Below are 23090 nucleotides of genomic sequence, written 5' to 3'. Positions count from 1 at the left end.
AAAGGGGATACAATGAATCAAAAATTTAATTATAGCAATTACAAACTATAGTTTTTCATTAATGCATCATATCAAAAGGTCTAAGAAGTAATAAATTAAAAAAAGTTTTGCTTATTCCAAAATATAAATTTCAATTGCAAACTATAGAGTGGGAAAAACTTGATGGTGAATATCTCTAGTGGAATTTCACGAAAAAAAAGTAACTTTTACAAAAATTAATTTTATTTTCTATCAAAGATTTCACAAAAATTTTATATTGTACATATTTTCAAAAGCACAAGAAGAAAATATAGTTTTATTATATTAAAATCTAATAAAAATTGTACAGAAACTGCAAAACTATGTGATCAAAATTATTAAATATTCATGAATGCAAATGTGGGTCTTCAAATGGTCCGCAAAACAAAAAATTGCTTGTTAATATTTATTATTATCAATTTTGAAAAAGTATCTCACAAATTTCAAATTTAAATTGTATACAAAATCATGTTCTACGCGGTCCTGTTGAAAATACAACACTTCAAGATGGTACAAATAAAAGATTTATCTTATATTTGTTTATATTTGTAACTTGTAGCGAAGAAACTCTACAAACTGTTTAATTTTCGTCACCACAGATTCCGAATGAATTCATCTTTAGAAAGAAATAATTTTGTCAGATTTAACTCCTGACATTTTTCATCAAGAACAAATATCCTTCGATATTTAGATGTTGATTTTATCGATAAAAAAGAAACTTCTATACTTCACTCGATGTACTGTACTAATGAATAATAATCACTGCATTTTCCGACACAAAAAGAAACAGGAAAAGTTTCACAGGCGACAAAAAATGGTGATTCAGTTGAAAAGTTCATAATTATACTTTGCCATGGATACATATTTGTCTAATTCGATTTTGACGTAATTAAATGTTTCAAAATGTCCAGATTCGGTTGTAATACTGAATATGAAGGTGATGAAAATTATAACTAAAACAAAGACCCTATCACCTGCTTTATTTAGGAAGAATGGAAGAAAGTAATAAATCCGGCGAGTAGTATTTTCCTTGTTGTTCTAACAAAACATTTCAAATTATATTTATTTTTTCCATAGATCCCACGTTATGATCTCGAACTTAACACATAAAAAACATCAAATATACATACAAACATTAGACTAAAAAAATCAACTTAATTTTCATTTTACAGTGAACTTTTGGGTGCAAATTTTTATCATAAATGAATTTATTCAACAAGGTGATTAAAATTCTATATCAAAAATATAATTTTTTATAGTAAAATCCCGGCATTCCAACAATGGAATAATTTGACACCCCAACATAAATATTCATCAATATACGAATAACGGCCGATAAAACTAGAATAGTAGTAGGCATAAAATAAAATTTTCAGTCGGTTATTGTAATAAAAATAACAAAAATACCCCTGCAAGTGAAACAAATATTATCAATAATAGAAATAAACGATAGGCCATTTGATAATTAATGAACGCACTCTACTAAAAACCAGGACAGTTTTAAGTGATTCACAGTTTGAATACACTTTCGATAAAGTTTACAAATTTGCCGAAATTTCACTTAGACGCTTTTGAAGTTGCTAAAACAAATTAATAAATAAATTTGTTCTTTGGATGGAGTAAGTTTGTTCATTTCGATAAATATGAAACAATGCAAATATCGGTGAAATCGATTTACCATTTATTAGATACTCAATTTAATATTTAGTTTTTTGAAATCAAAAATACCAAAGAATAGCGATTACAATAAAAAATTTGCATGGAAAGCAATGATAGAAAGTAGATTAATGTTAATATTGACTCATTCGAAAGTATTTCAATAAACGCGAGATGTAAAAGAAAACGAAAATGATAAATTTATGAAATGAAAATACCCCTGAAGAGCCGCAACGGAAATTCAATCACCTAGCCGCGATTAAATTAGCTTAGCGAGGTGGGGAAGTTGGTGCTTACCGCTTGCTCGACTGACTTTTTTGTATAGAATCAAACAATGATGGTTCTGTAACAAATCGAGTTGAATATGACCCAAGACTTGCCAAGATGGTTCAAGAATATGTACTGAAAGAAACTTTAGCCTGCCAGATTATTAGAAAAATGTCAAAAGCAACAGATTATTACTACTAAGAATAAGTCTTTACTGAAAATCCGAAAATGATGACTGGTTTGATAATATGCTTAGTGGAAGTAATACGATTCAAAATTGGATTCGCCGAAGCGATTGGCTTGAATACCAAGGAAAGAAATCATTAATAGATAGACCGCCGTTAGTCGATTGACAAGAACTGGTGTACAAGAGCAAGAGCTTATAAAAATTACGAAGAACATAATAATCAAATACATTTTCATCAGATTTAGTAACTAACACGTGTGGGTCTCCAAGCTCAAGCAAGTTTTCGCAATTTTTTTGACCAATTATCTGAAAACATTATTGGAACTCCGCATTTACATCAAACTTAATTCTGAAGAGTGCAGACAAATGTAGTATAATGATCACGGTAGTTATAAAGGGCTATTCTTGTTTCAAAGTTCAGTAGTAGTAACACCCCAATACTGCTGCATCCTGTCCAAGTCCAAGGAATCGGCTAATCCTCGTTCGTGCATCAAAGCAAAGTCATATTCCAAATTATATGGCATGAGTCTTTGTAAACTACCGAAATAAGCAGCATGCGGTCCCCCTAATAACTGTTTTTTATCCAAAGTTAACTTCGATCCCGATCTGGACAAAAGCGGATTGAATGACCTTGTACTACCGAACTGTTTCGATAAAAAAGAATTTTGATTTGTATTGTTCAAGGTGCAATCCGCTAAATGTGGCGAGCTTCTCGATAAGGTCGCCAATTTCAATGAAGCCGGTTTATTTTTCATATTTTTATTCAAAGTATTCAATTCTTTATCGAATAATAATTGAGTATTTTGTTCGAGCATGTATTCCCAACATTTGAATTGCTCTTCGGATAAAGCGGAATCGGAATCTTCTCTATTGCGATCTTCTTCTTTTCTTTGACGCAGCGCTTTGGCCACCCCCCTGTAGCTGCGCCTTTCCGGATTCGCTTTTACATCGACTGCTTCGAATATAGACGGTGTCAAACTTCGAACCGATCTGTTTTCGTTCTGTTTGTTTAATTGGTTGATGAACATTTTAGCGGAAAAATTACAGTCGCTACAGTTGTTTTCACTTTGTCCGCTAGGCGAGGATCTATCTTCGCACGGAAGCATCGGAGGCGGTATAGGAACTTGATCTAAACAATTCAAACATTCCTGATTTAAAGCTTCGCAACAACAACCCGGTTGACAACCGCCGTTGTTCGCGTTATTAATTTCACTTTGGTATTTGTTTTTTCGGATCGTTTGTCTTAATTCTCTCATGAGGAGATCTACGTCTGAACTGAGGACGTTAAATTTAACTACTATTATACTTAAATTTTCTTCAGCTCCGTAACTTTGTGCTAGATCTTGAAGTCTTTTCGCTGCTAAAATCACATTTCTTTGTAAAGTAACTTCTTTAATACCGTTTTCTGGTGTTATAACGTCCCACAAATTTTTGTTAGCTATTATCATATATTCGTCTTGTTCTTCGAGGTATATTTCGGTGAAATATGGATCTGGTATGGTGAGTTGTATCTGCGGATTGGTTCTTATTTGTTTACGTTGTTTTTGCGGTAATACTCGAACCGGTCCCGAAACTCTACCTAGTACTATCCTTATATCTCCAACACTAACTATTTTCATCACGTATTTTTTTATGCTACCACAAAACGAATAATCGGCTGTTTGTTTCGATTTCATTATATGCGTTAGGATGGCGCCGAAACCTTGACGATGTCCTTTATTCCTTAACGTTCGATAAACTGATAACATGGTATATTTCATGTAATCGTGAGCGGTTTCTTTAACGGTTCGTTCTTCCAAGAGGATTCTCGGTACCACTTTATCGATTCCGATTAGAGCTTCGTTATTGGACTCGCCATCAAACATTCCGAATAAAGCTTCGGTATTACAAAAAGCTGGTAATCGAATTTGAGATATGTAAAGCCTCTGTTTACCACCGGCCGTTTCTGAAAAACCTACAGACCAACAATTCTCGGTGAAATCATTTTCGCAAAAGGGAGAAGGAGTTAAAGGTAACGTGGTTCTATTTTTTCCAGATACGTCTACTAGACTCATGGGTCTTTGGGTGCGGTACGTGTTGAATTGGTGGGAATCTACGTGGAGTTTTGTATTACAAGACAGATCTAAAAATTTGAGATTCGGTGGTATTAATGACGTTAGATCGATACGATCTAATTGATTATGAGCTAAATCTAATACTCTTAAACATAAAAGAGTTGATAACTTTGGTATGGTTTGTAATAAATTGGAATGTACCCTAAGGACCGATAAATGTTTTAATTTTTCGATATTTTCCGGAAGTCTTAACAATTTATTTCCGGATAATACCAGTTCTTCTAGTTCCGGCCAAAATATAGCACAATTTTCCGGTAAAGTTGTGAAATTATTGTAAGCCGCATGGAGAGTTTTGATATTTCTTAAAAACGGAGCTAAGCTATCTAAAGATTTATCAATAAGGCAATTTGCTGTTAAAAACAGTTTCTCGATAACCAAAACTTCGTTTGGTTTTGGTAGATCGCAAAGTCTATTGTTGGATAGATTTAACACTTTAATGGAAGGTAAACATTGAAAAAACGTTTCCGGTAAATTGGACAAACTGTTATTTTGCATAAACAACTCCTGGATTGGTAACTTCTTGTTTATCGATGGTAGACTCTGGAGTTGATTGTAAGCTAACTGGAGGCTGTGTAAAAAAGGTAATTCGTTAAGAAATAAATGGTCTGGTAGATATTGCAATCCATTATTACTTGCAAATAAACATCTCAGTTCACTGCATTCTGATAACCAATCGGGAAGAGCCTCAAGTTCATTATATGAAACATCGAAATGCTTTAGCCCTTTCGGTGGATGGCATATAGATATATTCTTTAATTCTGAAACAAAAAAAAATAATTATAATATTTCGCAAGAGTGTATTTACTCTAAAGATGAATTAATGCACCTTTAGTACAATAAAATAAGATTTTGAGGTTAAAAACAATCGGTGCAGACTTTCTCGATACGATATATTTTGAGAAAAAAATTGTTTACCGAACAAACATTGACGGAAGGTTAAAAAATTGAGTTTAAATTAAGAAAATGATCATACCTTAAATATAAAAACATTCAAGAAGAAACTGTTCATATGAAATGAAAGTTTTACTAAATTTTTTCTGTTTCTTAAGACCACAACTTTATTTCCAGATCATTCTCCGGGTTCTTACTTGATTGAGACAAAAATAAATAAAAATTTTCCGAATATCTATTCTCATGACAATATATGTTTCAAATAAAAAGTAAAAGTATCAATTTCAACCTCTTGGTTTATGCTTTTTGCGTAATTATACATGAAGAAAATAATTGGAAGTAGAATCCAGTTGCGTAATTCAAAATTTTTCGGTTCCAAGGTTTTTTCTACAAAGCTCCAAGGATATTGCCGGAAACACAATAAATTATCTTCCTTTTCCATGTAGAGATTATCTCAAAATCCACTTCTAGGATGGCGTTTCCAATAAACTATGGATAAAAAATAAACTGGAGGTACAACAAACTTTATTGCTTGCCTCTAAGATGGTTTTAAACAAAGTTATTCAATTTTGTTTTCGCGAATTGCAACAAGAAGGCAATTTTACATCCTGGCTTTTAATTACGTTTCCTAAGTTTTAAAAAAATAGGAAGAGATCATTTTTGTAGAAAATTTGATGAAATTTCATTTAAATAAACATTTCTTTGTGTTATCAAGAAAATGCGTGGCGATTTTCAACTTTACAAAACTGTTTACACTCATTGTCATTCTTTGCATTTCTGTACTTCTAATAACTGGTTTTCTAATTGTGTTTGGTGGAAATTATTCATTATAATTTGGTACTTTCATAACCTTGTTTATTATCAAACAAAAACGTAATCATTCAATGATATGTATCCAAATTGCAACTAAATTATACTGTTCAAAAAAGTGTTTTTAATTGATAATCGCTGGCCATCCAACATGACTACTTCCCACAATCTTCTACTTTCCATTTCTTTCTAAACCTTCTAAATAAGATAGAAGAAGATTTCTAATTAGTCACACCAAACGCAGAAAGGGTTTAAATCATCTGGTACATATACGAAGTTTAGTGCGCCCGATTAAGAAATTTATAGTTCGACAATATCTACCACAAATCTATGAAAAGTGTCTAATAGTTGATGTAAACATATGTAATTATTGTTTTTGTACCATAGAGATATACTGAATACACCGTGTACACCACCACTACACCAACACTCACGATTACACTGTCCGAAGCGCGTTTCGGAAACCAAGTTATCGTCTTCAGAGATAGAAGATAAACCTGCGCCTAGTGTTGATGTAGGGATATTATAAACAGTTGTTTATTATAAATATCGATTATAGGATATGAGCTGTATACCTACTATTATTTCCCGCGATTATAGATGTGAGGCGTTTGCCATGTAAAGTTAGAGTCGTTAATGAGTTTCTGGAACATTGTAAAATTTCAAGTTGACCGACAGCACTCAAATCCAAATTTTCTATACTATTTTCGCTCACATCTAACTCGGTTAAACACTAAAAAAAACGATATTTGATCAATGAAAAATTAAATGATTCAATTTTTATCTTCTTCTATTTTATTTTCGCCAACTTACACCGTAATTGCCGAGAATTATGTGACCTTTGAGTCGATTGGATCTTAGATTTAAAGTAGTGATGCCTGGAGAATCCTGTTTCTTGTCTTCAGATTCCTAAAACACCAATAAAGTTATTTGCAATTTTATTAATTCAGCAATTACCAAATTTAGTAAATTCGGTGACGAAGACGGAAATATGACAAGAGGAATATGGACGGAGGACGGAAAGGAAATAACAAAAGAAGTGGAAAAATAAAGACATAAAAGAAATAGCTATTAAAGATATTTCATTTAGCATAAATTGAACACCAAGACACTAGAAGGAAAAACGGGAAATTAAGGACGAAGAAAGTGCATGTAGAAAAAGGAAACAAACGATATATAACAAGTAGAAAAAGTAGAAGGATTATATATTACATTTCTCGATTTAAAAGTTACTTTCGACTCGATAAACAAAAAAAAACGGTATGGAATAATATGAGAAATATAGAAATATCAAAACGTAAGAGGAATGTTCAAAAAAAACGCAACAAATCAACAAAGTTCAACATGCTAATACTGGATATAAATCGAATGATAAAGGAATAAAAAAGAAACTTGGAACCAGTACAAATAGTATATATATGCAGATGATATAGTAGTAATAGCAGATACATTTGAGAGCATTGAAGTATAAGAAGACATAAGACATAAAATCTAATTATGGAACTGAAAAAATAGATATAATAATAGATAATAATCTAAATGAGAAGAAATAAGTATCAGAAGATATAAAAAGGGATGATAACAGTACCCAAAGTGAAATCTGAGTAACGAAGAAAGATACACAGAATACAACAATAACAGCAGAAAAGAAACGACTAAACAAATAAGCAAGAAAAAAGAAGATAAACATGATACGTAGTGAGGTAATTCTAAAGAAGCTTAAACAGCAACTGTATGAACCAACACTTAAAGAGAAGAAAACCACAAGTTATAAAATAGAACAGAATTATAAAAATGAGAAAAGGAAGACCCAGAAAAACATAGTTTGAACTAGTAATATAAAAAAGAGGAGCAAGGAAAAGTAATACGAATAATAGATGAAGAAATTGATAAAAACAAAGAATGAGAAGCCCAATAATTTGACCACTGAAAAGACTTTAAAAAGATATAGTTTTGAAATAAAATATTGTTGATTTCGAACTTTGTAAGAAAGCTGAAACCTATTGTGAAGATTAGTCGCGAATTTTTAGAACTGACTTGAAAATTTTGACAATAAATAATTTACAGCAACAAAAAACAATTGAAACGAAATGTAGAATTGCTGTTTGTTGTAATGATGACGGTTTGAATAGCTTTTTATTATGTAAGATGAAGAGAAATGAAAAATTGATGCTAGCAGAAATAATTGTTAACGCAATTGGTATATAGATTATTAAATTCACAAATTGGATCGTTATGCATGGACTAATAAAAATAGATTAGGACGTTACGTTACAGTTAAATCTAAATAACATATAATACATAAACAAATGAAAAAACTTTTACGACGGAATCTTGTTCATTATTTATGTAAGAAGAGATTACGGAAGAAAAAGGAATTTATTGACTCATTTTTTGAATTTTTATAAGAGATTTTATGAAAACTCAAGTCTACGAAAAATTAATTAATTAACAATTAAATAACCTGAACAAAAGTCGGGTTAATTATTTTTTTGTAGGACTATATACCTTTAAGTATCTAGATGACAGTACAATTTATTCAGATCTTTAAATTGAAATTAAATGTTATTAAAAAATTATTTTCTATTGCATGCTCCGACTGGCGACGACGCCAGAGCACCGCGTGGAACACAATTTTTAACTTTAAATTAAAATTATAAATAACGGAGCTACGACTTCGGGATTCAGGACTTTTTTTACTAAAATTTCTTCCTCTTTTAGGATCTTCTTTCAAATTTTATATTTTTGAAAATATCGCTAAAAAACGGAGACTCTTGCTCTTCGTTTTTTGTTTATAACAAATGAAATTTTTAATGGCGGAAAAATTCTAAATTTCCACTTTCCTAGAATTAAAGTCTGAATCCAATGCACTAATCACCATAATTTTAAGAGACTCGTAACTATTTTTGGCAAAAAACTCACTTCTTGACTAGACTACTCGGAATTTAAAAAAAATTTGCATAAAATATCACGAATTTTTTTATTTATTGTTATATTTTATATGATTCTGATTCTAAATACGTTTTAGTCTAATTTAATGTGTCAATTTTGAATAAATTGGTTTTTCAAAACATGTAATTCAATATTCAGTTTGCAATTACACGAAGAAAAAAGTTGCAATGAGTCGTAGATATTATTTAATAATGAATTGAAGAAAGCTGTTTAAATAAGTACAAAAGACAAATAAAAATTAAATTTATAAAAGTTTATTGTTCTGAATCAGAAAGGTTTTTTATTAAGTTTCATTTTCCAAAAGCGAAATTTGTGCTAATCGAAAATTTTCTATATACGACAACATCGTGTTGTCACGAATATTCATTCATTCGTATGGTGTAATATCTATAAAAACCGATTCATAAACTTGACTTTCCGTTTGCCGTTACTAAATTATAAACATTGAATTGTTTAAGACCATTCTTAGTTGTCGTTTGACATCGACGATTGCTGACAGGTCTGCCCTTGGTGATTTTCAACATAAACGAATTTTATCTTTTCCCTTCGGCCGTTCGTAACAACTTTCGTAGCAATAAAAAAGATCCAATCACATATATTTGCGTTTATCACGTGATTTTGCCCAATGCTTCCCACTATTTTCCATAATATCGTCGATAAATAACGGATTATATACAAAACGAAGACTAAAATCGGTACATATGTCAAAAAGAATAATAAAATTTTTAGGTTAACGTTTATGAATAGGGTGTCGAACGTCAAACGTCAAATGTCACCCACGAACGGCAAACGGAAAATCAAGTTTATGAATCGGCCTTAAGTAACGTTGTATTTTGAAAAAAGTGCAATTTCATAAATAAAATAAACTATTCACACTAGCCATGTTAAAAGATGTCACTTTATAGTTATCGAACAAACAATATTGTGTAAAATTCAAAAGTTATTGCGTGGTTTTTAATATTCATCTAGCATGGATTGTATTGAAAATGCTACAAACAAAACAACATTTGAATTATTATTAATTTTGTGGAATAAAAAACGTTGAAGGAAACTTCAGAAAACTCTGAGAAAGTATTGAAAGGGTAAAATCGAGTGGTGGTTAATAATGTGGTAGAAAATTATAATATCGAAGTTTACAATTCAAAAAAATTAGAAACTTTCACGTTTGAACGAATTAGAAGGTTATAAATGAGATCCGGCATCCAAAAGGTTCACAAATATATAAGGGACGATCGCTCTGGGGTTTTCGATGGCGTTTACTCCGAATCCAACTCCCTAAAATCCCGCAGGGCAAAGGTTAAGAGCGAAATCACACAATTACAGAATTATTGGACAAAATCGCCACTAAACTATTATTCTAACAGATCGTAAAACATTAAAAAATAAAAATTAATGAATATTGGCGCCATTCAAAAATTTTAGTAGCTAAAAATTCCAACGATTATCTTATAATGATAATTATTAGAGTGGTACTCACTTGTAGAACTAATGCTCTCATTTCCACACTTTTATCCGGCGGTACTGCCAATCTATTATTAGCCACTTTCAAGATTTTCAAAAACTTTAAATCCCATATGGTAGCCGGTAAGACACTCAACAAATTCTGATCCAACACTAACTCTTGCAATCTGCAAAAACAAAAAAAAAACGAAAGCTCAAACTAACTTCGCCGGATGCACATGCGGGACACTACCAAGGTTGAAAATCTTCACAATATCCTCTTCGATGTTAATTCATTATACTATAATAATTTTTTTTATTATTGAATAACGAATGGGGTACTACAAAGAAGCAAAGCTTGGACAAAAGTGTTTGATATGCATTAATACGGTTCAGCGAATAAATTATACAGTCTGTAAACAGTGGCGTATAGAGTGGTGATTTGGAACAATAACCTCACTTTGTATTCAGGAAAGTTGGAAATTAAAAACAATGTTTTTAGTCGATGCGCGCCACCCAGAAATATCAAAATTTTAAGTATACTTTGTTTTATTTAAATTGAAATACATGGAATGCTCTATAAATGTTTATACAAACACTAACGAGGATGGTCCCAGAAGTACCTGGACCAACACAAACATTTTGGAAAAAAATATATTCTCTTTTCAACGTAATCTCCTTTGACCTCCAAGCCATTTTTTCAAGCCTGGGAACAGAAAATCATCCAAGGGGACTGAATCTGGCTTATGACATAGCAATTCAAACTTTAATTTATTAATTTTGGTCATTGCAACGAAACATCACCAAATGCAGCCGTTTTCTCTTGATTTTTTCGTTCAAACGTAGCAATAAGTTTGATTAAGTAAGTAGTCAATGAAAATCATCCCACGCGCATTTCAAAAAACCGACGCCATGACCTTGCCTCCGGATAGAACGGTCTTCGCCTTCTATGCTACGAAGAAGATCTAGTGGAAATAACAGATACGAAACGATATAATACGAAAAATTGTGTTCATTGAAGCTCCATCAACTTAATTGGGGCACTTTATAACCAGAGTATGTCTAACTCAGCTAGAAGCTTAATTCGTAGACGTAGACTTTTATTACATTAAATTTATTAATGTTGAAGGAAACTCGCCTTTTGGCATCTCTGGGAAAAGTATCAAAAGGGAAGTTGTGACTAATAAAATCGAGTGGTGGTTAATAATGTGGTAGAAAATTATAATATCAAAGTTCACAATTCAAAAAAATTAGAAACTCTCACGTTTGAACGAATTCAAAGGTTATAAATGAGATCCAGCATCTAGAAGTACATCATTTTTCCGAAAGGTTCAAAAATATATAAGGGACGATCGCTCGGAGGCTTTCGAGGGCGTTTACTCCGAATCCAACTCCCTAAAATCCCGCAGAGCAAAGGTTCAGGGCAAAATCACACTTTTACAGAATTATTGGACGAAATCGACACTCGGGTTTTTCCAGGGTACTTGTGGAAAAACTGGTTCATTATATTTAAGATTTTTTTAACGAAACATCACCAAATGCAGCCGTTTTTTCTTGATTTCTACGTTCAAAAGTAGCAGTTTGATCGATGAGAAAGATTGATGAAAAATTGTGTTCATTGAAGCCCCATCAATTTAATTGAGGCACTTTAGAACCAAAGTATGTCTAACTGAGCTAGAAGCTTAATTCGTAGACGTAGACTTTTATTACATTAAATTTATTAATGTTGAAGGAAACTTCAGGAAACTCGCCTTTTGGCATCTCTGGGAAAAGTATCAAAAGGGAAGTTGTGACTAATAAAATCGAGTGGTGGTTAATAATGTGGTAGAAAATTATAATAACAAAGTTCACAATTCAAAAACAATTAGAAACTCTCACGTTTGAACGAATTCAAAAATTATAATCCAGCATCCAGAAGTACATCATTTTTCCAAAAGGTTCGGAAATATACTAAGGACGATCGCTCGGGGGTTTTCGAGGGCGTTTACTCCGAATCCAACCCCCTAAAATCCCGCAGGGCAAAGGTTAAGAGCAAAATCACACAATTACAGAATGATTGGACGAAATCGACACTCGGGTTTTTCCAGGGTACTTGTGGAAAAACTGGTTCATTATATTTAAGATTGTCTTAACGAAACATCACCAAATGCAGCCGTTTTTTCTTGATTTCTACGTTCAAAAGTAGCAGTTTGATTGATGAGAAAGATTGAAGAAAAATTGTGTTCATTGAAGCCCCATCAATTTAATTGAGGCACTTTAGAACCAAAGTATGTCTAACTGAGCTAGAAGCTTAATTCGTGCTAGGAATGGGCCGACTTATTCTAACGTAAACTTCTATAACATTAAATTTATTGATGTTTTATTTATTTAAATGACGTCTTCGACAAATTCGGTTTGTTTTCATTATAGATAACGAACTTACTATGAGGGAGTTTAGAGAATTATAAGAAAATCGAAAGTTCGTTAAAGGAAAACAAAAGATATGACAACAATGTTAATACCACGAAGAATTTCACAAATCAAAATTTATAGAAATCGTTTTCGAGATACTAGAAGCGTTCCGTAATTAAAACTAACCCTGTATATATATACAGTTTATCTTAGGTCTCCGGAGACGATGACTTAGATAAAGAAACGTCTAGAATTGTTAATGTTGGTTGTATAATTGTGGAACTCAATATTCCAAATTTTGATTAAGTTTCTACAAGTTTCTACGGACCTTGTATATTGTAAATTAGTGGAATGCATCAGAAAATTGTATCATTATAATCGTTAAATAGTTGATATTGACGAAAAATATTATTTCGGTTTTATTTCCATAAACTTAAAATGAAAAAAACAACGATTAATTTAATTATGAAACGGTAAACCCGAAATAAACATTTTTAATATTTAACAATATGGTTTACGGTAAGTGTGCCACTGGAGGCACGAGCTCGTAGTTTATTTTTTAGTCATAATGGGATATACGTCTCGGAAGATCAAGGAACCGTGAAAGAAGCAACGGAAGTTCGTTCACTGCGATTTCTACATATAAGTATGTTTCTGAGATCAAATCGGTTTTATCTTTTCGAATTTCGCAAATGCTACTTATACATTCATTAAATCATTTATTCAATGAAATTTTTTTTCTCATCAAGGATGTAACTAACTGAAAAAGAAAACGTGAAAAATCATTTTCATCTAACCAAATACTCAATACTAGTAAAAACTGAAAATCTTTTTCTCGCTTTTTACAAGCATTTTTGTACAAGAATAATGAAAGAAGTTTTGTGTATATGTGGTGGTGAAGTCTTAAAGACTTAAGTCTTACTGTTGGAGCTGCGGGATTCTGTACTGACTAACATTCAGGAAGTATGTAGATAGATGGTTTGTTTTTTAACCCATGGAATCTGTAGTCGTCTTTTCCCACTAGTTTGAGTTTCGCCGAAGCGAAAATCGTTTTGGAAAAGCTTGAAATGGATGTGTGTGTGGTACACATCGTTTAGGTATCATGTTCACTCAATATTTTTCGAATACAGACCATAAACTCTAAAAATCTGTTTTTCAGAGTTCTCAAAGATTTGGGATTCTGTGATTTTTTGTTTTTTTGTGGTACGCCATAGCTTGTCTAGGAATTCCTCACATAGAGTATCATAGATTTTGAATTATCTTCATTTTTTAGTCAACCAATTTTTTGTAGGGTATCGCAAACTAGTATTTGGCATATATAGTTACGCCACCCTTTCTAAACTACTATTTTCGATCATTTCCATCCAATAATTATCTATTCTATCACATCTGGAATAATTTCTCATCGTATTTAGAGTGATCTGATTCGTCGGAATATGCCTAAAAACCTTGTCTACTTCTTCCAACATCTGGAATAGTTTCTCATCGTATTTAGAGTGATCTGATTCGTCGGAATATGCCTAAAAACCTTGTCTACTTCTTCCAACATCTGGAATAGTTTCTCATCGTATTTAGAGTGATCTGATTCGTCGGAATATGCCTAAAAGTCTTGTCTACTTCTTTCAACATCTGAAATAGTTTCTCATCTTATTTAGAGTGATCTGATTCGTCGAAATATGCCTAAAAGTCTTGTCTACTTCTTCCAACATCTGGAATAGTTTCTCATCGTATTTAGAGTGTTCTAATTCGTCGAAATATGCCTAAAAGTCTTGTCTACTTCTTTCAACATCTGAAATAGTTTCTCATCTTATTTAGAGTGATCTGATTCGTCGAAATATGCCTAAAAGTCTTGTCTACTTCTTCCAACATCTGGAATAGTTTTTCATATTATTTAGAGTGATCTGATTCGTCGAAATATGCCTAAAAGTCTTGTCTACTTCTTCCAACATCTGGAATAGTTTTTCATATTATTTAGAGTGATCTGATTCGTCGAAATATGCCTAAAAGTCTTGTCTAGCTCTTCCAACATCTGGAATAGTTTCTAATAGTATTTAGAGTTATCTGATTCGTCGGATTATGCCTAAAAACCTTGTCTACTTCTTCCAACATCTGGAATAGTTTCTAATAGTATTTAGAGTTATCTGATTCGTCGGATTATGCCTAAAAACCTTGTCTACTTCTTCCAACATCTGGAATAGTTTCTCATCGTATTTAGAGTAATCTGATTCGTCGGAATATGCCTAAAAGTCTTGTCTAGCTCTTCCAACATCTGGAATAGTTTCTAATAGTATTTAGAGTTATCTGATTCGTCGGATTATGCCTAAAAACCTTGTCTACTTCTTTCAACATCTGAAATAGTTTCTCATCTTATTTAGAGTGATCTGATTCGTCGAAATATGCCTAAAAGTCTTGTCTACTTCTTCCAACATCTGGAATAGTTTTTCATATTATTTAGAGTGATCTGATTCGTCGAAATATGCCTAAAAGTCTTGTCTACTTCTTCCAACATCTGGAATAGTTTTTCATATTATTTAGAGTGATCTGATTCGTCGAAATATGCCTAAAAGTCTTGTCTAGCTCTTCCAACATCTGGAATAGTTTCTAATAGTATTTAGAGTTATCTGATTCGTCGGATTATGCCTAAAAACCTTGTCTACTTCTTCCAACATCTGGAATAGTTTCTAATAGTATTTAGAGTTATCTGATTCGTCGGATTATGCCTAAAAACCTTGTCTACTTCTTCCAACATCTGGAATAGTTTCTCATCGTATTTAGAGTAATCTGATTCGTCGGAATATGCCTAAAAGTCTTGTCTAGCTCTTCCAACATCTGGAATAGTTTCTAATAGTATTTAGAGTTATCTGATTCGTCGGATTATGCCTAAAAACCTTGTCTACTTCTTTCAACATCTGAAATAGTTTCTCATCTTATTTAGAGTGATCTGATTCGTCGAAATATGCCTAAAAGTCTTGTCTACTTCTTCCAACATCTGAAATAGTTTCTCATCTTATTTAGAGTGATCTGATTCGTCGAAATATGCCTAAAAGTCTTGTCTACTTCTTTCAACATCTGAAATAGTTTCTCATCTTATTTAGAGTGATCTGATTCGTCGAAATATGCCTAAAAGTCTTGTCTACTTCTTCCAACATCTGGAATAGTTTTTCATATTATTTAGAGTGATCTGATTCGTCGAAATATGCCTAAAAGTCTTGTCTACTTCTTCCAACATCTGGAATAATTTCTCATCGTATTTAGAGTGACCTGATTCGTCGGAATATGCCTAAAAACCTTGTCTACTTCTTCCAACATCTGGAATAGTTTCTCATCTTATTTAGTATCAATATTATTTTCTGTCAACACTGATTTATCTTTGGGACAGTAGTAAAGCTAAATAAGAACATTGGGTAAGAAGAAATTGGCTCTTGAGAGAAAATTTGGAGCTTGGAAAGAAATACATAGTCCTGAATATGGAAGATATGAGCATCAAACTCCATTTTCTCCTTAATTACATAGAAAAATTCCCTAAAAACTTAGAAGATTTGAAGAACGAACAGGGAGAGCTAAATCATCAGCACTTGGGCGTCTCGGAAGAAAGCTACCAGGGTTTTTAGGTTACGAATATGATGTCTCAGTATTTTTGGTCTCTGATACGTCATTTTCCAAATTATCAATAGCATATAAAAGCATTTTTTTATAACTGAATTTCGTATTAAAAACATGTTTTTCCGTTTTATTGAAACTGAGAAACTAGAGGTGATAAAAAACTTCTAATTATGTCTTTAGAAATAGTATATCATAATATGTAGTCAGCAATAGCTAAATTATCAACATATGTACTCTAGATCTATAGGCGAAAATAATATGGCAAATAAAAAATTTATTTTTATAGAAGCTAATAATGGCAAGGTTTTAAAATTTCAGCACAGTAGTCAAATATATTTGTTTTTTGTTTGTTTAAATATCTTCCAGTGATTCTTCTGTATATTTTTTGACCTTTGTTTGAATCAATTGTCTAATCAACGAGAAATCATCGACCCTACCTCCGGATATGAAGCAGCAATGCGAGTAAAAATTTATTACTTGAAATTGGCATTTGAATAGCTATAATTTTCTCTAGTGGTCAAGCTTCAACGTCATTTTGAAATTGTATGGTTTAGAAAGCGACTGCATTCATACATATATTGTATTCAACGCCAATTATTTATTTATTATATTTTTCGTAAATTAACTTTCTTTATTAATCACTTTTAGTTTCATGTTTAGACACATTTCAATATCTCATGAAATGAAAAAGATAAATACAAAATTTTTAGAGACCTTATGTGGTTTCCATAAGATATTTTGGGGTTGAAACAAACGTAAGGGTAGGTCTATAACTATAGATATAAATACCATTTTTTTACCAGCAATGTTCAATAACTTCGATACTCTTTTTTTAATTAGAATCGTCAAGCTCCTCAAAATAACAGACATCACCTCTTCATTATTGGAAAATCTTCGACCATTGAACCATTTTTTCAAGTCTGGGAACTGAAAATAGTCCGAGAGAGCTAAATCTGGCGAATATGGTGCATGAGGTAGAAATTAAAACTTTTTGTCCGTTGCAATAACGGATTTGTGAGCTGGTGCATGATACATACTTTCTTCTTAGCCAAATGCGGCCGTTTTTTCTTGATTTTTTCGTTCAAACGTAGCAGTAGTCAATGAAAATGATCTCACGCGCATCCAAAAAAATCGGACCTGCAGATAAAACGGTCTTTGTTTTCTCCTTTTTCAGTCCATTGCTTTTGTGAATTTTCCTCCATATTTCTGGAGTCGTCATCTAATTTAGTCGATCAGTGTGATGCTAATCTTGGTTTTGATGGCTGCCTAGGATATAACAAACAACGTGGCCAACCACGGCCAGCTACTACCCAACTTGGTTCGCGTGGGACCGAGTTTTACTTGCAACACAGTTTCGTGGGTCGTAGGTAGCTACTTTTAAATGAATCAACCATTACCAAACAGTTTTTCTTTTGATTCAAAAATGGAAAAATCAATCGAAATTGTGAGATCCTTTCCTGTACTCTATGATTTTACCCATGAAGATTATATGAGAGCAAAACTGAAAGATGATTTGTGGGAGAACATAACAAAATAATTAAATTTTACTGACGGTAAGTGATTTTATCTGTAATACTTCAACTTAGTAGTATTAAATTAATTTTTTAATTCACATACTTAAACTAGAACATTCCTAATTACATTAATCATAATTAGGCTTTTTTGCGTTGGACTCTTGACCAGTAATATCCTTTTCAATTAATTTATGAACCTCCCTAAACTGTCTTCTGTTTAACCTTGAATATGTTTTCTGGAATTTCACCAAATATCTTGAACTTTCCGTAACTTCTTTTTCTTTTCTTTTTGTTGGTAGTTGCAACATAATAAATCTTTTGTCGCCCTCAGATTCAGACTCCAGATCGAGAATAAGCTGCTGGCTCGCTGTCATCTTGTATACTAACGGGGATTTGGTTAGGTTAGGATTGGGTCTGTCCGTCGCGTGTGCTGTGCGTGGGCTGGGTTCAAATTCAAGTTTGAATTACTATCTCATGCATCCTATTCGCCAGATTCGGTCCCATCGGATTATTTTCTGTTCCCAAGCTTGAAAAAATAGCTTGGGGGTCAAAGATTCTCCGACAATTAAGAGTTGATATCGGCTGTTTATGATTATATTGAGAAACTTGACGATTCTTGTAATAAAGAGTATCCAACGTTTTCTATGTTACTTAATGTTAATTTTATATATAAGAGGGTATTTAATCAATATTATATGGTTGTAATTGAAATATTATTAGTAATTATAGGTACTACACTAAATTTAGTGTAAAATATCTTAGGTATTTGTGTATTTGAAATATCTAATTGTCTAGGGTTTGATTTGATTAATGAATAATTTATTATTAAACGTCTTTGCCTGTTGCCTGTATAGTACGATAAATTTATATAGTAATAAGTACTTACAGTTTCAATTGGTTGATTTCCGGAGGCAATGTCAACAAATTATTATCAGACAAATCAAGCACAACTAAACTTATCAATTGCAGTACGCTGTTTGGAAAATTCTGTATGCCGTTCGATCGCAAACTGAGTATTTCGAGGTCCGATAGACTTTGTATAGAATCACCAGGAAGTACGATTTCTTCTACGTAGCATTCTTCTTTTTTGTTGCATAAACCGTTTAGGTTCAAATGTTTTAACGATTGGTGTTTAACTTTATCAGATGATGAAGAATCGTGCTCGTTCAACGGCGTTTCCTGAAAATCGGTGAAAATTATAATAGATACGCGTTTCGGCTATGTACATTACGTCATTATAAATATTGATGTTATACCGAGTGGGATTGAGGAAATCATTAAAAACCAAAAGAGGAAATGATTACAATTCTGTCAATTCGACGTTTGAACAGGAATTTCAATCAATAAATCGTTTTTTTAATAAAAACAAATTGATATTCTAGCGAAAACCAATATAAAGGGTGAATCACATAAGAACCAAAGCATATAAAGGAGCTCAAAATACGACGATTAGGAAAAATTTACCTGAGGAGTCATAGCGACTAGAAATAGGGCCAAAAATTTAATACCGAATTTGGTTAAAGTTGATCTTAATTTTCACGTCTTGAATAATGAAATTATGAAACTTTTTTTTACTTTTGTATCATGTCTTTGGTTTTTACAAGAATAGAAAAAGCTGTAGAATCAAATTATCCATAGTATGAAAAGAAATAGACAGATAAAAGAGCCCCAGGTTAAATTACCTCAAACAATCGATTGCAACGAAATAACAGATAAAGTAAAGCAACATCAAGAGCACGATCTTGAATATTCCTGGTCTGTTCAAACTTCTTCAACGTTTTTGTCTGGCGATTTTGAATGTTGAACAGAAAGTTGCGTAAAGATTTTCCTGGAAATTTTATGTTTCTGATGATATTACAACTACGCAATCGTGAAAAATGTTGCAGAAAGAGTAGACCTTATCGTGGACAAACATTCAATGGAGGTATTCTAAAATTTGTTTCTTGTTAACGACGATACCTTCTAAGTAGAGAAGGCATCAAATGAATACATTTTGAACAAATTTTCATCACTATAATGAGCTGTCACGTCGTAACATGCTTGCCACCGATTTTTTTGCGAAATTCATCGCTTAGCCACCGTATACGCCATATTTGGCTCGCTAAAACTATTCCCTCTTTTTGAAACTCAAAAGTGCAGTTCTCAGAATGCACAATGAGTCCATTTAGGTCGTAAAAACTAAATCGCTTGAGGTAATGAAGACCAATCCTGACAGAGATTTACAGCAAGTGTATGTAGGAGTACATAAGTTAAAAATTGCAAAAAATACAAAAATTAATTTCAAAATAACAATAAATGAATTAAATGAATTTTATCAGTATATCATCCGGTTACTGTCGATTGCTATGTTGCGAAAACATCTCAGACGGTAGTTTTTTGATTTTTCCTACTCAAATGATGCTTAGAACGCTATAAAAGCGATGCATGGTTATGGTAATGGGACAAACATGAAGAGAGAGTATGTTGGACTTCAAAAACGCATTCTTGATGCAAATCTGGAGCCCTTTTGTACGGTTCATACTTTTTCATACACAAAATAGTGGGATCTTATGAGAAAAAATGTCCCCGGGTTAAGTTCAAAGCCTCTAAATGAGACAAGATGGTCCACCAGAATTGATACACTAAAGCCCCTTAAACTTTATTTGATTAAAGTTTGCGAAAGTCTTCTAGAAGTTGTTGAAGATAATTCCTTTGACATTGAAGCGAGTTCCCTCTTGAAGTCTTAAATCATCAATTTATTTGTGGAATTATTATTTGGCATGACGTTTTATTTCATATAAATATAATCAGCAAATAATTGCAAAGAGCTACGATTGATATTTTACAATATATATTTGAAAAAAATCAAATCTTCACCCTTCCAAACGTAAAAATTTTGCCAAGAATTCTTCTGACATTGTTTGTATCAGTAGCGTTATTTTTCAAAGTCATTAAAAATAATTTAAGATCGACAATACTTGGCGGAAAATGATCTGGACTGGCAATATTATTAACAATTGAACAAGAAATTTGTGATGGTACAAATTTTAGCGATGTAATCAATAAATTTGTGAAAGTCTCTGAAAATATCGCTACTACAATAGCTATTTTTTATTTTTCTATTGACCCTAGCAATAATTTTTGATTTTATATGGAAGTTACCCAGGTATTTGTTATCATAGGTATAATTTTTTTCTAAATATCTTAGTATAAGTAAAAAATATTTATTTATATAAATATTAAACAATACTTATATTATTTTGTGATTTTTCGTTTTAAGTTACTGTCTAGTATTTATAAAAAAGGGGCCTGTACCCCATCAGTTACGTAAATGCTTTAAAATTGGTTTGAACCAGAATTTATTTTAATTTAAATTTGTCTTTTTGTTTTTTTTTCAATTTTTGTTTGTTACATTGTGCTATTTTGGTCTACAAATAAATATGATTTGTAAAGTTCAGTTTTTTGCTTTATTCCAAGCACCTACACTAAAAAAAATAAATTATCAAAAACGATTAAATGGACGACAAAAGCCTTATATGTACACAAGCGCCAGTAGACCTTACGGGGGCCAAAGTTATTTGAATTTTATACATCGGAAACAAAATTTAAGTAATTTTGATTAAATACACGTGTCTTACATGAAGTCTTTCAGCATCTATAGATTCATCTTCTAAAGAATCCACATCAATAGTTTCACATTCTAGAATTTTTGGAAATTTAACGACTTTATCGCTGAGTCTTCTTTTTCTCATAGTAGTCGTTGCTAACATCATTTTATCACTTTATATCACAACAGTTTTTTTTATTAGACCAGACACTGTATCAAATTAACACCAACTGAACTAAAACCAAACGAATCAATTTTGATTATTATTATTATTATTTTTAGTATAAAAAAATGCAAGTTTATATCTAAACTAGGGACTCTGTTAAACTAAAGTATAGTAATTGTGATTGAGTGGAGTGAGACCCAAGACAGCATGACATCACGCTTGGTTACTTTTCATTCTTCTCTCGAAGACACGACTTGGTCACATATACATGGGCGGATAGTCGATGATAAATGGATTTTAGTGACATTTCATGAATTTTAAATTTCGTTTTATTGTCGATTTTAAATATAGAAATATTATACGAGGGATACCATTGATATTTTTGACTTTAATCAGACAATTTCCAATAGAAACTATCAGTGGAATTGTCCAGTGAAAATAATCTGTCGAAACTTCTTCAAATAACTTTATTCATTTAGTTTTGTGGTTATTTGCACAAAATGTCCTGTCTTACTATTAATATGACATCCAAAATCGCTTTATTAACGCTACCATGTTTGGGTTTACAAATAAACGACATCGGAAAATATTTTGCAGGCGTAGGTATCTTTGGATTTGAAATAATCTGTCGAAACTTCTTCAAATAACTTTATTCATTTAGTTTTGTGGTTATTTGCACAAAATGTCCTGTTTTACTATTAATATGACATCCAAAATCGCTTTATTAACGCTACCATGTTTGGGTTTAGAAATAAACGGCATCGGAAAATATTTTGCAGGCGTAGGTATCTTTGGATTTGAAATAATCTGTCGAAACTTCTTCAAATAACTTTATTCATTTAGTTTTGTGGTTATTTGCACAAAATGTCCTGTTTTACTATTAATATGACATCCAAAATCGCTTTATTGACACTACCGTGTTTAGGTTTAGAAATAAACGGCATCGGAAAATATTTTGCAGGCGTAGGTATCTTTGGATTTGAAATAATCTGTCGAAACTTCTTCAAATAACTTTATTCATTTAGTTTTGTGGTTATTTGCACAAAATGTCCTGTCTTACTATTAATATGACATCCAAAATCGCTTTATTAACGCTACCATGTTTGGGTTTACAAATAAACGACATCGGAAAATATTTTGCAGGCGTAGGTATCTTTGGATTTGAAATAATCTGTCGAAACTTCTTCAAATAACTTTATTCATTTAGTTTTGTGGTTATTTGCACAAAATGTCCTGGCTTATTATTAATATGACATCCAAAATCGCTTTATTAACGCTACCATATTTGGGTTTACAAATAAACGACATCGGAAAATATTTTGCAGGCGTAGGTATCTTTGGATTTGAAATAATCTGTCGAAACTTCTTCAAATAACTTTATTCATTTAGTTTTGTGGTTATTTGCACAAAATGTCCTGTCTTACTATTAATATGACATCCAAAATCGCTTTATTAACGCTACCATGTTTGGGTTTACAAATAAACGGCATCGGAA

The 23090-nt window shown here is 32.0% G+C and overlaps 1 protein-coding gene across 1 annotated transcript; it reads right to left on the bottom strand.

The window, feature by feature from the left end:
• Positions 1-1762: 1762 nt before the first annotated feature.
• Positions 1763-21595, bottom strand: LOC130441787 (protein phosphatase PHLPP-like protein). Its single transcript, XM_056775575.1, has 6 exons — positions 21461-21595; positions 18730-19022; positions 10373-10523; positions 6757-6852; positions 6523-6676; positions 1763-5000 (listed from the first exon to the last, which is right to left on the bottom strand). The coding sequence occupies exons 1-6, from the start codon at positions 21593-21595 to the stop codon at positions 2539-2541; spliced, it is 3291 nt and encodes a 1096-aa protein (XP_056631553.1). The 3' UTR covers positions 1763-2538.
• Positions 21596-23090: the final 1495 nt, after the last annotated feature.

The sequence above is a fragment of the Diorhabda sublineata genome, chromosome 3 (assembly GCF_026230105.1).
Source record: "Diorhabda sublineata isolate icDioSubl1.1 chromosome 3, icDioSubl1.1, whole genome shotgun sequence".
Lineage (NCBI taxonomy): Eukaryota > Metazoa > Arthropoda > Insecta > Coleoptera > Chrysomelidae > Diorhabda > Diorhabda sublineata.
The sequence above is the reverse complement of the archived record's forward strand: the minus strand, read 5'-3'. Positions and strand labels throughout refer to the sequence as shown.

Bases quoted from the DNA above. Each gene is read 5' to 3' on its own strand.
- LOC130441787 (XM_056775575.1), bottom strand. From the start codon at position 21,595: ATGATGTTAGCAACGACTACTATGAGAAAAAGAAGACTCAGCGATAAA. The intron at 10,524-18,729 runs GTAAGTACTTAT...TTGTTTTTGCAG, and splicing joins GAAATCAACCAATTGAAACT to ATTGCAAGAGTTAGTGTTGG. The intron at 5,001-6,522 runs GTAGGTATACAG...TTTTTGTTTCAG, and splicing joins TATAATCGCGGGAAATAATA to AATTAAAGAATATATCTATA.